We start from the raw sequence: 14,983 nt of genomic DNA on the forward strand, positions 1-14,983 counted from the left end.
AACCGAAATGTACTTCTTCTTCTTCTTCTTCTTCTTCTTCTTCTTCTTCTTCTTCTTCCTCTTCTTCTTCTTCTTTGTGCAGGTTAGGTGTTGTGTTCTCCTCTCCTCCCCAGGCTTGGGGCCGAGGGGCTACCCAAGCCTGGATGAGGTGTCACCCAGGCTATATATCCGGACACACCTCCAGGAGCCATGTCACCGTTTCCTCATCCACAGTCGTCAGGCATGCATTCCGTTGGGTGTCCAGTATGTTGGACAGTCCTGGATGACGTGGTCTGCGGTTTGTTCCTCAGCGCCACACTCACAGGCACACGCACAGGATACCAAGCCCCATCTGTGCATCGATGATGGGAAGGTTATCCACAGGAGTGGGATGCAAGCATCCTGTCACGATGCACAAGGCTTCGTTGGTAGGCGGGTCGATGAGGCGAGTGTGAGCGCTGCGGCTCCAGACCGGTGCGCAATATTCACTTGTCCAGGGCTAGGGCTTCCGTACGCAGTGTTTTTGCACCGGTGCCCCAACCTGACCAGTCGCCTCATCAACGTCACATGAGCTGTTAACTTCTTGCGTAATGACTCGAGGTGTCGGCGGAACGTGAGCGACCTGTCCAATGTCACGCCGAGACAGACTGGTTCGGCGCTGTATGGCAGGAGTATTCCGTCGGTGTATATTCAGAGTCACGTTTGGCTTCCTTGTTGTTAAGGTGGAAGGCCGCCGACACCGTCTTTACCTCGCTGAGCTTCAGTCTCCATTTCCGGAGGTATGCTGCTAGTGTCTGCGTGTCTTGGCTCAGGGTCTCCTCCACGGCATGCCAGTCTCCAGCTGAGTACACCAGCGCAAGGTCGTCTGTGTAGGCATACTTCCTGGAGACTGTGATCGGCAGGTCGTAGGTGTAGATGTTATAAAGGAGGGGGGCCAGGACAGATCCCTGGGGGACGCTGCTCTTAAGACGTCGCAACCTGCTTCGCTGTCCGCTACCGGTCGTGAGGGTGAAGCTGCGGTTTCGGACGAGCTCCATGATCATGTTGACCATGTGTCTGTCCGGCAGCAGGCGGAGCAGCTTGCAGGTGAGGCAGCAGGTGGAGCAGCTTGCAGGTGAGGCAGCAGGCGGAGCAGCTTGCAGGTGAGGCAGCAGGTGGAGCAGCTTGCAGGTGAGGCAGCAGGCGGAGCAGCTTGCAGGTGAGGCAGCAGGCGGAGCAGCTTGCAGGTGAGGCAGCAGGAGGAGCAGCAGGCAGGTGAGGCCGCGGTGCCATACGGTGTCATAGGCAGCAGTCAGGTCTATAAAGACGGCTCCGGCCTTCTTTCTTTTTGGCCAAAAAGCTGTCCTCAATGTCTTGAGTCATCAGAGTGACTTGATCTACGGTCGATCTCTTGTGTCGGAACCCGACCTGCTCCTGTGATACATAACAGAGAGATGGGGCGGTAACTCTTGGGGTCCCCTTCAGGCTTGTTCGGCTTAGGGATCGCAACAACTAGGGCTCTTCTCCAGATTTTGGGGATCTTGAGTTGGCGCAAGCAGGAAGAGAGGAAAGCTCTTAACCAGGACTTCAAGGCAGGTGCAGCATGGAGTATAAGCAGATAGAATCAGGCCCCGGAGCTTTCCCTGGCTTTACACGCTGGAGGGCAGCAGCAAACTCCTACGGGGTGAATTCACCGGACATGTTACCGCCGCTAGGAGTTGTGGCCTTCCAGAGGTCCGCCGGCTGCTCTCCCCGCCTGTGGCAGCCGAACATCAGTCCGCCAATCGCCCCCCGAAATGTACTAATGGCAACTTAGAGAGGTCACTGTCCTAAAAACAGAACCTGGAAGGGAAGGCCCTGTCTCGTAGCTTGTTGAGTCAGCACTACTTTATTCATTGTCGTCTCTGCTATAGCATCGCTGGATGTCATCTGCAAGTGTGAGAAGCCTGTGCATTAATACGATGTTGAAAATTAAAAGGCAATCAGCTTGCTAAATCACAAACACAAATTGTTGTTTCTGCCTGAATGAATAACAAAGCCTAAAACATAACAAGTAATTTGGGGTCACGACAACTTGGAACAAATGGATTCCAACTTCGCTAAATTACACACCCACATGGATTAACTAATAATTAGCATGCAGATATTGAAATATTAATAGACGTTCTCTCTTGCATCATAATTTCATAGTTCACTCCCAATCTCTTTAGATTTGTCAGATCAGGGTTGATCACTTGATGTGCTTTAGTGTGCATTAGTGAATCACTCTTCAGAAGCAACACACACAGGCTGATGTATACGAGTAGCACAGCTTGAACCAGCTTCCTCTGTCTATTGTTTAACATTCACAGCGTGTGCGCCTAGCTCAACGGTCCCTGGTCTCAAAGGAGTCTGGCGCATCACTACAGTATGTAAATCCTTTCTACTAGAATGGATTCCCTCCAAACTCATACTTTCTAACTCAAGACGAAAGAGTGGGATGGATGACTAGACTGAAATACATTAAACCCATTTTACTGGCCTTGCACTGTGTTTATAATACTTCACAGGGGAAGGTGCTGATGGACGCTACTGTCCCAACCCTAGACGTTTTGTTCCCAGTCAGTCCCCTGACTTTATATTGATCCATTTAGTCATCAGATACTCAGATAAGTTGACTTAGTTGACCTCTGAATGAGTCAACACAAGCAGTATTGGATTCACTCTCCTATGGAAGGGACTATATATCAGTTCAGTGCTGTATGTCTGACCAGAGAATAATGAGCCCATTCAGCAGCTCTGTTTGGCGGTGAGCATACAGCCCACGCCAGGGAGCACCAGCATCCTTAAGGGAGACTCACTTTAGCTTCTCCTTTTCGCTCTGATGCGGACATGCTACCTGATGTCACATCTGCGCGTCTCGTGTTGACAATGCGCCCGACCGCCTCTCCCTCCTGGAGGACCACAGGTGGCCCTTAATCACTGTTCCTGACATGCCCCAGCACACGAGAGAGGCACCAGGTGCATGTCATTATTTAACCAGATACACCTCGTCCTCCTGGGTCCCCACACCTCGCACAGAAACCTGGGGACCTTTCTAACTAGAGCAGGGATGGGACTGCTGACACGACAGCTTCTGACAACTCTGTGAAGTCTGACGTCACTCTACTGTATATGACTCATGATGTTGGTGAATCACTGCATTACTCAGTGTGGAGAGGTGTGACTGTCTAAGTGAGGAAGTATGGTTGTGTCTATCTGGGTGAGTCTGACTCAGTGACAGAATTCATAACATTATCTCCTTCCTGTAAATCCTAAAAGACAGCAATTTTGAAGAGAGATCAACATTCATTACATCCATCCATGATGTGAGACATGTCAAGGTCATTCAGTTCACAGGACAGTGGAGGGGGTGGAGAGAATTATGGCTGTACTGTAGGTGGAGAGATTTTGAGAAACAATGTTGAATCAGCCCTTAGGGATAATGAGGTTTATTATCTCATGCAATCTTTACCCTACACAGTTACAAAAGAGACATCGGAGAATTCAAAAGTTAATCGAAGAAAACGGACCTCCAATTTGTTCCAGTGACAATTGAATTAGAGTCATCTCTCTATGGAAGAGAGAATCGATAGGGCATGTTCCCAGAATACTCTTGGCTCATTGATTGGCTGTGGTCAGAGAAACATGCTGTGTTGCCACATGCCTAATGACTCATGGGGCCAATTGGCCATGGATCACGTATGTGAGTGACCATGTGCCGGTGCCTGGGGGGCGTTGACTGGAGCAGTACAGTGACCCACTTACCTGGGCGACCGCCTTTGTTGTCCATTGAAGATTTATTGAAAATCGATGACACAGGAACATACACTGGGACCTGGAGCAGGGGGGGGGGGGGGGGGGAGGAGAAGGAGGAGGGGAAGGAGGAGGAACTGAGACAGTGAGAGAGAGGAAAGAAATCTGATAAAGTATGAATTTGAAACGGAGGGGCTGGCCACTAAAAGGGATTAAATCAATACAGCTCCGGGGAGTTTTAACTTTAGTGTTATTACTCCACCAATATTTTTTTCAACTGGATGCATTATTGTTAGTGGGCTGATCAAGAGTGTTTGTCACAGGACAGCCAGCCTCTAGACAGGGAGGACAGCCTCTAGACAGCCTCTAGACAGGGAGGACAGCCTCTAGACAGGGAGGACAGCCTCTAGACAGCCTCTAGACAGGGAGGACAGCCTCTAGACAGCCTCTAGACAGGGAGGACAGCCTCTAGACAGCCTCTAGACAGGGAGGACAGCCTCTAGACAGGGAGGACAGCCTCTAGACAGGGAGGACAACCTCTAGACAGCCTCTAGACAGGGAGGACAGCCTCTAGACAGGGAGGTGACGTAGCTCTGGACTCCTGGGTGTCTGAGCACCTGTCTCTCGTACACCTCACCCACACTGCTGCAGTATTGATTGTTGGCTCTCGCTCATATGTCACTCTACTTTCATCCCTGACCCAATTTCCCTTAAGTAGCGGGCTGCTCAGGGGGCAGTGTGCATATTCCCTGGGGAGATCACAAGTTGAGTGTTTATTTCCTCATAAATTGGGGAAATGTCAAACCGAGCCATAAGGCAAAGTGAACAGCCCTTCCCCCAGTCCTCCGTCCCCTCTCCTTCTAACCATCATCAGACTCTGTCATTCTCCTTTAAGTCTCTCATACATTCTGCTCCCTCTCCTCACTTCAGAGACTTTTGCACAATGCTTCCACCCAGTGGTTAAGCAGAGAGTTACAGGATTATACAGCTCCCAGCATCCTGCTCAGGGCCGGTCTGCTACATCCCAAATGTAATTGCTGAATTAGTCTACTGGAAACTCCTATATGGTCTATATGAAACCCAAAAATGTTTCCTATGAACCTTTATGATTAAAATGTCATCTATAGGCTTAGCAGATAAGATTAAGCTTGGTTGCTGAAAGTTGCATGTTGAGCAATTCAAATAATTAGCATAATAAGCTAATTCATTGTTAAAACTTTGCTTCTTGTTAAGTTATAAAGGTGATCTAAGTCCATGTTTGTGATGTCAAGACATTCATTTATTACCATGGGGCAGTCATGTAACCTATCCTCATTAGCTTAATTAGCATACATGATGTAAAAATGTGGTCAAAATCTGGAAATGGCTATATTTTCTTTTAGTGGACGATCGATGATTCACCTCATCTACCAGCCTCAGACTATGTTTTCATGTCCAGAAATTAATCTCTTACCATAACTAAATCATGCAACCTTTACTCATTAACATACTTTGCATAAATTTGGTAATAAAGCTGAAACCAGGAATTTGCTATATTTTTGCTTTCAGTCAATTTAGAAAGGTGATCGACAGTACCAGCCCCGGACTGGCTACCTGCCCCAGCCCGGCTACCTGCCCCAGCCCGGCTACCTGCCCCAGCCCGGCTACCTGCCCCAGCCCTAGACCAGCTACCAACCCCAGCCCAGCTACCTGCCCCAGCCCGGCTACCTGCCCCAGCCCCAGGCCAGCTACCAACCCCAGCCCCAGCCCGGCTACCTGCCCCAGCCCTAGACCGGCTACCTGCCCCAGCCCCAGACCGGCTACCTGCCCCAGCCCGGCTACCTGCCCCAGCCCGGCTACCTGCCCCAGCCCGGCTACCTGCCCCAGCCCCAGACCAGCTACCTGCCCCAGCCCCAGACCGGCTACCTGCCCCAGCCCTAGACCAGCTACCAACCCCAGCCCCAGCCCGGCTACCTGCCCCAGCCCCAGACCAGCTACCAACCCCAGCCCTAGACCAGCTACCTGCCCCAGCCCTAGACCGGCTACCTGCCCCAGCCCCAGACCGGCTACCTGCCCCAGCCCTAGACCGGCTACCTGCCCCAGCCCTAGATCGGCTACCTGCCCCAGCCCTAGACCTGCTACCTACCCCAGCCCGGCTACCTGCCCCAGGCCAGCTACCAACCCCAGCCCTAGACCAGCTACCTGCCCCAGCCCTAGACCAGCTACCTGCCCCAGCCCTAGACCGGCTACCTGCCCCAGCCCTAGACCGGCTACCTGCCCCAGCCCTAGACCGGCTACCTGCCCCAGCCCTAGACCGGCTACCTGCCCCAGCCCTAGACCGGCTACCTGCCCCAGCCCTAGACCAGCTACCTGCCCCAGCCCTAGACCGGCTACCTGCCCCAGCCCTAGACCGGCTACCTGCCCCAGCCCTAGACCAGCTACCTGCCCCAGCCCTAGACCAGCTACCTGCCCCAGCCCTAGACCAGCTACCTGCCCCAGCCCTAGACCAGCTACCTGCCCCAGCCCTAGACCGGCTACCTGCCCCAGCCCTAGACCAGCTACCTGCCCCAGCCCTAGACCGGCTACCTGCCCCAGCCCTAGACCGGCTACCTGCCCCAGCCCTAGACCTGCTACCTGCCCCAGTCCTAGACCGGCTACCTGCCCCAGACCGGCTACCTGCCCCAGCCCTAGACCGGCTACCTGCCCCAGCCCGGCTACCTGCCCCAGCCCTAGACCGGCTACCAGCCCCAGCCCTAGACCGGCTACCTGCCCCAGCCCCAGACCGGCTACCTGCCCCAGCCCTAGACCGGCTACCTGCCCCAGCCCTAGACCGGCTACCTGCCCCAGCCCTAGACCGGCTACCTGCCCCAGCCCAGCTACCAGCTACCTGCCCCAGCCCTAGACCAGCTACCTGCCCCAGCCCAGCTACCAACCCCAGCCCTAGACCGGCTACCTGCCCCAGCCCTAGACCGGCTACCTGCCACAGTCCTAGACTGGCTACCAGCCCCAAGTTTATCAACTTAATATCCTAATTTGGATTTTTGTTACAATATACATGTAATAAACCTTTCAAATTTGGCCACTTTCTGACCTTGTTTTCATTAAATATGGTGTTGTTATTAATGATTATGCTAATACGGGCATGGCAATGAGACTATACATGTTTTATTATATTTTATGTCCTCTGCAGTAGTACATTATCATTAAAATAAACTTACTCTGGGAAGTCTGTGACGGTTTTCCATTTTCTTCATTATTTTACCTGATTATGACCTAATTATGCTAAGTACTCAAATTGCTCAACATGCAACTCTTAAGCTGAGGATACACTACAAGATATTATGCCCGATTTTATACACGATTCACAATCCTGCCGAGTCTGTCCTAGTAGGCAGCAGTCTGCACTAGTTGGGGGTAGTTGGAGTGGCAATTTGGCACAGAAATCTGTAAGTGTATGAGGGGTACAGATTTAAATCGGCAAGTGTATGATGACAACAGACTTCTCCCGATCTGAGTCGGAGCGAGTCGGAGCATATCAAACATGTTTGATATTTTTGAGCTGATTCTGGACGCAATCGTGTAGTGTAAACTCATCACCACCCAGTCCAGTCGTTAAATGTGCGATACTCAGTTTTTCAGTTGTCATACAAAAATCATCAGAAGCCAGTCGTCTAGTGTATACTCCCAGTCATTTCATAATCTGTTAAGATTGTGAAAGTATTCTAGTGTATCCGAGGCTTTAGCAACTAAATTAAATTTAATCCACTAGGCCTATAGATGGCATTTCATAAATGATTAAATGGCATGATCATAAAAGTTCATAGGAAACACCATTTCTGGGTTGAAGAAATTTCTAGTAGACTTTAATGTCTAGACAGGATAAGTACCTGTAGGTGTTAGCTCACTGTCCTACGGCCTTCGAGACCAGATTGCATCAGGTAAAACATACAGTATGTGACTATAATCTTATAATTCAATCTAATCTCTCTGAGAACGTCTAGCATACCAACCCATGGATGAAATCACTATCAGATAAAGAGTGGTCAATGAAGAGATAACATCATACTATCAGTCGGTTTATTTCTGCAGCCATAATTCCTCTGGGCTGTGAAGAGAGAGCAGCTGCCTGGCTGTCTGGTGTCTCTGGGGCCTCTCTCAGGTGTGTTGGTGTCTAGGTCTTCTTGGAGCTCCTCTGGGCTTTCTTCTTGGGCTGGTGAGCCTCAATCAGATGGATGCTGCGCCTCTTGATCTCCTCCCGAGACAGAGAGCAGTCCTCCTCCTGACTGCGGAACTGGAATGTGTCTGAGAGCAGAGGAAAGGAGACGGGGAGGAGTGGAGAGGAGAGGAGACGGGGAGGAGGGGAGAGGAGAGGAGGGGAGAGGAGACGGGGAGGAGTGGAGAGGAGAGGAGACGGGGAGGAGGGGAGAGGAGAGGAGACGGGGAGGAGGGGAGAGGAGAGGAGGGGAGAGGAGAGGAAAGGAGACGGGGAGGAGAGGAGAGGAGAGGAGACGGGGAGGAGGGGAGAGGAGAGGAGGGGAGAGGAGAGGAGACGGGGAGGAGTGGAGAGGAGAGGAGACGGGGAGGAGGGGAGAGGAGAGGAGGGGAGAGGAGAGGAAAGGAGACGGGGAGGAGAGGAGAGGAGAGGAGACGGGGAGGAGGGGAGAGGAGAGGAGGGGAGAGGAGAGGAGACGGGGAGGAGTGGAGAGGAGAGGAGACGGGGAGGAGGGGAGAGGAGAGGAGGGGAGAGGAGAGGAAAGGAGACGGGGAAGAGAGGAGAGGAGAGGAGAGCAGAGGAAAGGAGACGGGGAGGAGTGGAGTGGAGAGGAGAGGAGACGGGGAGGAGGGGAGAGGAGAGGAGGGGAGAGGAGAGGAAAGGAGACGGGGAGGAGTGGAGAGGAGAGGAGAGGAGACGGGGAGGAGGGGAGAGGAGAGGAGGGGAGAGGAGAGGAAAGGAGACGGGGAGGAGTGGAGTGGAGAGGAGAGGAGACGGGGAGGAGGGGAGAGGAGAGGAGAGGAGGGGAGAGGAGAGGAAAGGAGACGGGGAGGAGGGGAGAGGACGGGGGAGGGGGAGAACAGCATAAATAACAAGGAAGAAGATGACGCTACGGTACACCACTACAGTACTGTGCTGTACTGTACTGTACTGTTCACAAATTCAGAGAGGAAAAATTCAACAACTAAACAAAGTTGAATGTACCTTCAGAGGCACTGTCATACACAGGGCTGCTGGCTCTCTTGAGGTTCCTGGGTTCCATCATGGTGCTCTGCTCCAAGAAGTTCCACAGCTGGAGAGAGAGAGAAATGATCCCTCAGGGTGGGAGAGGTGAGAAGATGGGGAAAGGAATATGGGGTTAGAGTGAGACCACCAGGCTCTGAGACAAGACGGAGAGGCAGGTGAGACCACACTCCAGGTGAAAGCACACCTAATAGATCAGAGGAGAACTTGACAGCCAGGAGAACTACTGAGATAAACGTGTCACCTTCTCCTGGTCGGGGCTGCTGTCCCCGGCTGTCTGCGAGTCTGAGCCGAGCAGGGTGGACAGACGGGCATCGATGTCCCTCAGCTTCTCTATGGCGTCCACACACACCTCTCTGGGAGACTCCTGGTGTGATGGAACATAGATATTAACTGAAAAGCCTGACCTGGACCACAAAATAATCTGAGGCGGTGTTCGCACACACAAACACAATCCTCTGAAGCAAGGCAAGGCAAGGCAAGGGTATTTGTATAACACATTTCAGCAGCAAGGCAATTCAACGTGCTTTACATGAGACATTAAAAGCATCAAGACATTATAAAAGGACATATAAAACGAAATGCAAAAAACACATTATAAAAGGACATTTAGAACAAAATGCAGGAAAAATGAAATACAAGAATAACAGTGACAGTGACAGTGACAGTGGCCCTGCAGTTTTCTGGAAGTTTGTTCTAGAAATGTGGAGCATAAAGTATGAACGCTCATTCTCCATGTTTTGTTTTAACTCTGGGGACAGAAAGCAGGCCTGTGCCAGATGACCTGAAAGGTCAGAAATATAATATGACCTTAAACTGTTGCTAGGTCAATAAGTCATCTGCTAGTGAAAAACAGATATGTAGGTAATGAGCTCAGGAGGGAGAATGCTACAATACAACACCTTGGTCGCTGGCACAGAGATGATTCTGAAGTACAGGTTGTTGACTCCCTGCTCTACCCCATGCAGCACGTCCTGGGCCCTGCTCAGCTCGGCCTTCCAATGGTTGCAACGCTCCTCTTCCTGCCCAACCTCCGCCCGCATCCCCTCCTTCAGTTGCTCGAACCTTCAGACAAACGCAGACACGTACCCCTCAGACTGTTTAAATGCAGCCTCCATTACTTCCAGTCAGGCGGGAAAACCGTCAATAAGGTGTAACACTGAGCTGTGTACAATCATGTTTTTAATGGCCCCATTTCAAGCTGTCCTGTATTACAGCCACAGACACGTTCCTACTTCCCTCCTCCTCAGCTTGAACTGAAACACCCTGAGGAAGAGCCTCCCTGTCCCAGATGTCAGAGAAGATTAACTGATACAGTTGAGAGAGAGCCAGACGTACTATTGAATATGCCACCGTGTGATAGCTCATTCTGAGAGCCTCCCGAGGTGAAGGTTAGAGACGCATCTCAATATGAATCAGCCCAGACATCAATCAGAGCTGTGCACTCCGCAAACAAGGTGGGTTTTAAAAGAGCCTTGCTGTTGTCAGCCGGGGCAACGAAGGCATCAATCAGAAGCGCAAGACGCCATCAAGGCTCTCCCCACTGCGAAGCGCCTTTCAGGCAGTCTACAGTTCATCATCCCAGCCATCATCAAGCCATCAACGAGCATTTAGCAGCTGCTCAACACGGGTACTCCTCGTGTGTTCAGAGTGATCGAAAACACCAGGGCTCAAAAACGGATGATGCACTCATTCGTCTCAATGGCCCGTTATGCATATGAGCTGTCAGTAACGTGACGCTGCTGCCTCTTATTGCTCTGAGTTTCTCTACCTCTCAGATCCTGGGCCCACGCTGAACTTGAGCCGGGCGTACTGAAGCTCCAGGGCGGCCAGCGTGTCCATCCTCTGCTTGACCAGCTCCTCACACTGGCTCATCTGGGTGTGGAGTTGATCTTCGGTGGCCCGCTGAGAGTCCAGCCGGCTCACCAGCTCCTGCGGTGGAAAGACAGACAGACAGATGGACGGACAGACAGAAACAGCCAGGCAGACAGATGGACGGACAGACAGAAACAGACAGACAGACAGACAGATGGAGAAACAGGCATTCAGACAAATAGACAGACAACATCAGTAGGGTCAAAGTAGGGCTGTAAGGTAACTGTCACATACTGGTTAGTCAGTGTGGTATTGTACTGGTTGGTCAGTGTGGTCTTGTACTGGTTGGTCAGTGTGGTCTTGTACTGGTTAGTCAGTGTGGTCTTGTACTGGTTGGTCAGTGTGGTCTTGTACTGGTTAGTCAGTGTGGTCTTGTACTGGTTAGTCAGTGTGGTCTTGTACTGGTTAGTCAGTGTGGTCTTGTACTGGTTGGTCAGTGTGGTCTTGTACTGGTTAGTCAGTGTGGTCTTGTACTGGTTGGTCAGTGTGGTCTTGTACTGGTTGGTCAGTGTGGTCTTGTACTGGTTGGTCAGTGTGGTCTTGTACTGGTTAGTCAGTGTGGTCTTGTACTGGTTAGTCAGTGTGGTCTTGTACTGGTTAGTCAGTGTGGTCTTGTACTGGTTAGTCAGTGTGGTCTTGTACTGGTTGGTCAGTGTGGTCTTGTACTGGTTGGTCAGTGTGGTCTTGTACTGGTTAGTCAGTGTGGTCTTGTACTGGTTAGTCAGTGTGGTCTTGTACTGGTTGGTCAGTGTGGTCTTGTACTGGTTGGTCAGTGTGGTCTTGTACTGGTTAGTCAGTGTGGTCTTGTACTGGTTGGTCAGTGTGGTCTTGTACTGGTTGGTCAGTGTGGTCTTGTACTGGTTGGTCAGTGTGGTCTTGTACTGGTTGGTCAGTGTGGTCTTGTACTGGCCATAATATAGTCACAGCGCGTTCATGTCGAAGCAATAGCATCTATACAGTATGTGGAATAGGTTTTTTAAAAACCTCTATGGTTTCTGCAAAAGCCCAACAAAGGTTGCCTAATGTGTTTCCATGAATCAAAATGGTATCCAGCATAATAATGTATAATGAGAAATCTTTATAACAAACACCATTCACAAAGGATGTTTAGTGGATATTAAAAATGTGATTAATGATAAGATTGTATGGTGGTTGGTATCACACCAGAGTTTAATTAGCTAGCGGTCACACAGTCCAGCTTACCTGCAGGTCAGTGCAGCTGAGGGCCTCTCTCAGAGCATCCACATCCTCCAGCAGCGTGACTATGGACTGGGGAGGGCTGGGGTTGGGAGGAGACTGCTGAGCTGTTGGAACACAACAGTTAGTGGAACACCCAGAAGAAAGAAAGAAAAAGAAAAAAAGTATTGTATCTATAATTTGTCTCCATTCTGGTCTATTGGGAAATAGTTATATAATACCAGGAAAATCATATCATATGTTAGTCTTTTGATTTTGTGTTATAACCCATTACTCATAATATACAATGCTATGGAATGTACAGTACTGGGACTAACTGATGATTAGAACCTGAGGGTACAGTGTGAAACAAAGCCACTATATGACTACTACAGTAGTATGATTCCATTAGAGTGACAGGTTTGTGATGGTGGATGGTGCTGTACCCCTGGCAGCGGCTGAATCAGCCCCGTCGCTCACTCCCTCTCTCACAGACCTCCGGCCCTGCAAGACAACAACACTCACTAGCGGAGACGTACAATACATATCCCTCTGGACTCAAATGTTCTATTCCTTTCAATCTCCCGTCCTCTGCTTTTCCCAGCAGTCCTCCCGTCTTTTCACACCTCTTTCATCTTCTGCGACCCACTGCTGCTCCGTCGCTCGCTCTCTCGCTCCAGTCGTCCCTCCACCTCCCTCTCTTTCTCCACCCTGCTGTCATTCAGCTCGCGCTCCATCCGCCGGCGCTCCACCATCAGTTCTCGCTCCTTCTGAACCAGCTGTGCCTGAAGGACACACACACACACACACACACACACACACACACACGTCCTGCTCACATGTGTTTCCAATGGTTGGTCACTGGAACACTAACTGTAACATGAGCATAAAATAAGCCTCTTATTATCAAATTCCTTCTGCAGTACGTGCAAATGACTGATTCAGAGACACTGTGTCCTACCTTAGTGCTGTCCACAGATAAAGACTGATTCAGACACACTGTGTCCTACCTTAGTGCTGTCCACAGATAAAGACTGATTCAGACACACTGTGTCCTACCTTAGTGCTGTCCACAGATAAAGACTGATTCAGAGACACTGTGTCCTACCTTAGTGCTGTCCACAGATAAAGACGGATTCAGAGACACTGTGTCCTACCTTAGTGCTGTCCACAGATAAAGACTGATTCAGAGACACTGTGTCCTACCTTAGTGCTGTCCACAGATAAAGACTGATTCAGAGACACTGTGTCCTACCTTAGTGCTGTCCACAGCAGTGACTGCAGTGTGGCACATCTGGGCCACCTTGCTGAGCTCCGCCTGTCCTAGCGCCACTGGGGTCCTCAGCTGGTCCAGAGTCTTGGCCATCCCCCGCACCTCCTGACCCAGCACAGCAACACCAGAAGGAACATCTTGGATGTGTACGCACCAATGGCGACCAAGAGAATATCAGCGCATGTGTGTGTGCACGCATGTGTGTTAGTTACAGACCGAACGCAGATGCTTGCGGATGTGTAGGAAGGTGTTCTGGATTCTCTCTGCTTCTGTGATCTTGAGGATCATCTTCTCTAGGCCGTTCTCCAGCTGACGCACCTTCTGACAAGACACAACACAACAGATACGTCATGATGGATCACCAACAGGAAGTGAAGTCATTGATAAGTGACTGTTGGTGATATAAGAGAAGGGGTTTTTAAGCTTTAATGCTATTAAGTGCACTGAATGAAAGTCCCTGTCCGTGGAGCTCAAACAGACATTGTTGTGCAGACCTGTTCCCTTGTATAAGTGAGGTAACGGCAGTGAGTGTATGAGCAGTGGCCTCTGATGGCGTCCGTGAGTGCGTCCTCACCTGGTCATAGTTGTGCTCCTCGTGGTCGGGGGTGGAGTCCAGCTCCAGCGCCTTCATGGTCTGATCCAGCTCCATCAGCTGAGACTCTTTGGCCTTCACTGCAAACTCCAGCCCGTTGTGCTGCTCCACACGAGTACGGAAGCAACGCTGCTCTCGCTCCAGAACGCTCTGATACACACACAGACATGCAGGCCTAAAGTACAACCCAGATTTGCAGTTTAAAAAGCATGGGCCAATACATCATTATGTGAAATTGTTTTGTTGTTTAAACATTTAACTTTAACCTGAGTCAAGATAGATGTCAGTGTATTTGTGATAGTGAACTGGATGCTTTTCTGTTTGTGGGTTACTCTAGCCTGGTCTCGTCTCATCTGACCTCTTGTCCCAAGCAAAGTTAGTATACCTCCAGAGATGGTCCTGGGTTGGGCAACGACCTGCCCAGTGGTTTCCCACTTCGAGGGGGTTTCTGCTCATTCTCTAGGATCTCTTTTGCTGCATTGTACTCTGCCTGGGTCTGTCGCTCTGACCACAAGAGACAGAATGAGTAATGACATATAGTAAATGGTTCGGGGTTGATAGGCTACTTTACTGTCTAACGTTAGGGCTATCTGTGTTGATTCATTGCATTTTGTTATCATTTGAATGTGTAAGTGTTTACTCAAAATGCTTACTAGTTTTCTACCAATTATAAGAAACCTCACGAAATTAGCAACAACCTCACGAAATTAGCAACATCCTCCCACTGAGCAAAGACACGTCTAAAAGACGTCTTTTAGATGTCTTTTTTGACTTTTTCGGACGTCCAAAGACATCCAATTAGGAGCCAGAATGAATGTTTTTTGTAGACGTTCAGATATTGAACCCGTTCTGCACGTCCACAGACGTCTTAGAGGGGTCCAAGCCAGACGTGTGAATATTGAGGGGTCCAGCAGACGAACACACGGGGTTCAGGACCGACGGACGTTATTAAGACATGATCTGAACGTCTCCCTGACGTTGCGTGTTTGCTGGGCTGTCACCTAGTCGTTGTATACGGAGTCGCTGTTCTTGTAGAGGCATCTCTGCTCGTCTGGTCTGGGTGGATGATGGTCGCTCTCATCCGCGCGTTGCCAAGGTTATGCGCGTCGTGGTCCTGTTC

General features: G+C 50.5%; 1 protein-coding gene across 1 annotated transcript; it reads right to left on the reverse strand.

The window, feature by feature from the left end:
* Window positions 1–7,874: 7,874 nt before the first annotated feature.
* Window positions 7,875–14,959, reverse strand: LOC311324436 (coiled-coil domain-containing protein 183-like). The gene is made up of 12 exons (XM_084456890.1): window positions 14,865–14,959; window positions 14,249–14,367; window positions 13,846–14,013; window positions 13,488–13,592; window positions 13,254–13,376; window positions 12,445–12,502; window positions 12,026–12,126; window positions 10,719–10,879; window positions 9,850–10,012; window positions 9,192–9,314; window positions 8,909–8,996; window positions 7,875–8,013 (listed from the first exon to the last, which is right to left on the reverse strand). The coding sequence occupies exons 1-12, from the start codon at window positions 14,902–14,904 to the stop codon at window positions 7,883–7,885; spliced, it is 1,380 nt and encodes a 459-aa protein (XP_084313016.1). The 5' UTR covers window positions 14,905–14,959; the 3' UTR covers window positions 7,875–7,882.
* Window positions 14,960–14,983: the final 24 nt, after the last annotated feature.

This window comes from Borostomias antarcticus (assembly GCF_949987555.1).
Source record: "Borostomias antarcticus genome assembly, chromosome: 23".
NCBI classification, from domain to species: Eukaryota; Metazoa; Chordata; class Actinopteri; order Stomiiformes; family Stomiidae; genus Borostomias; species Borostomias antarcticus.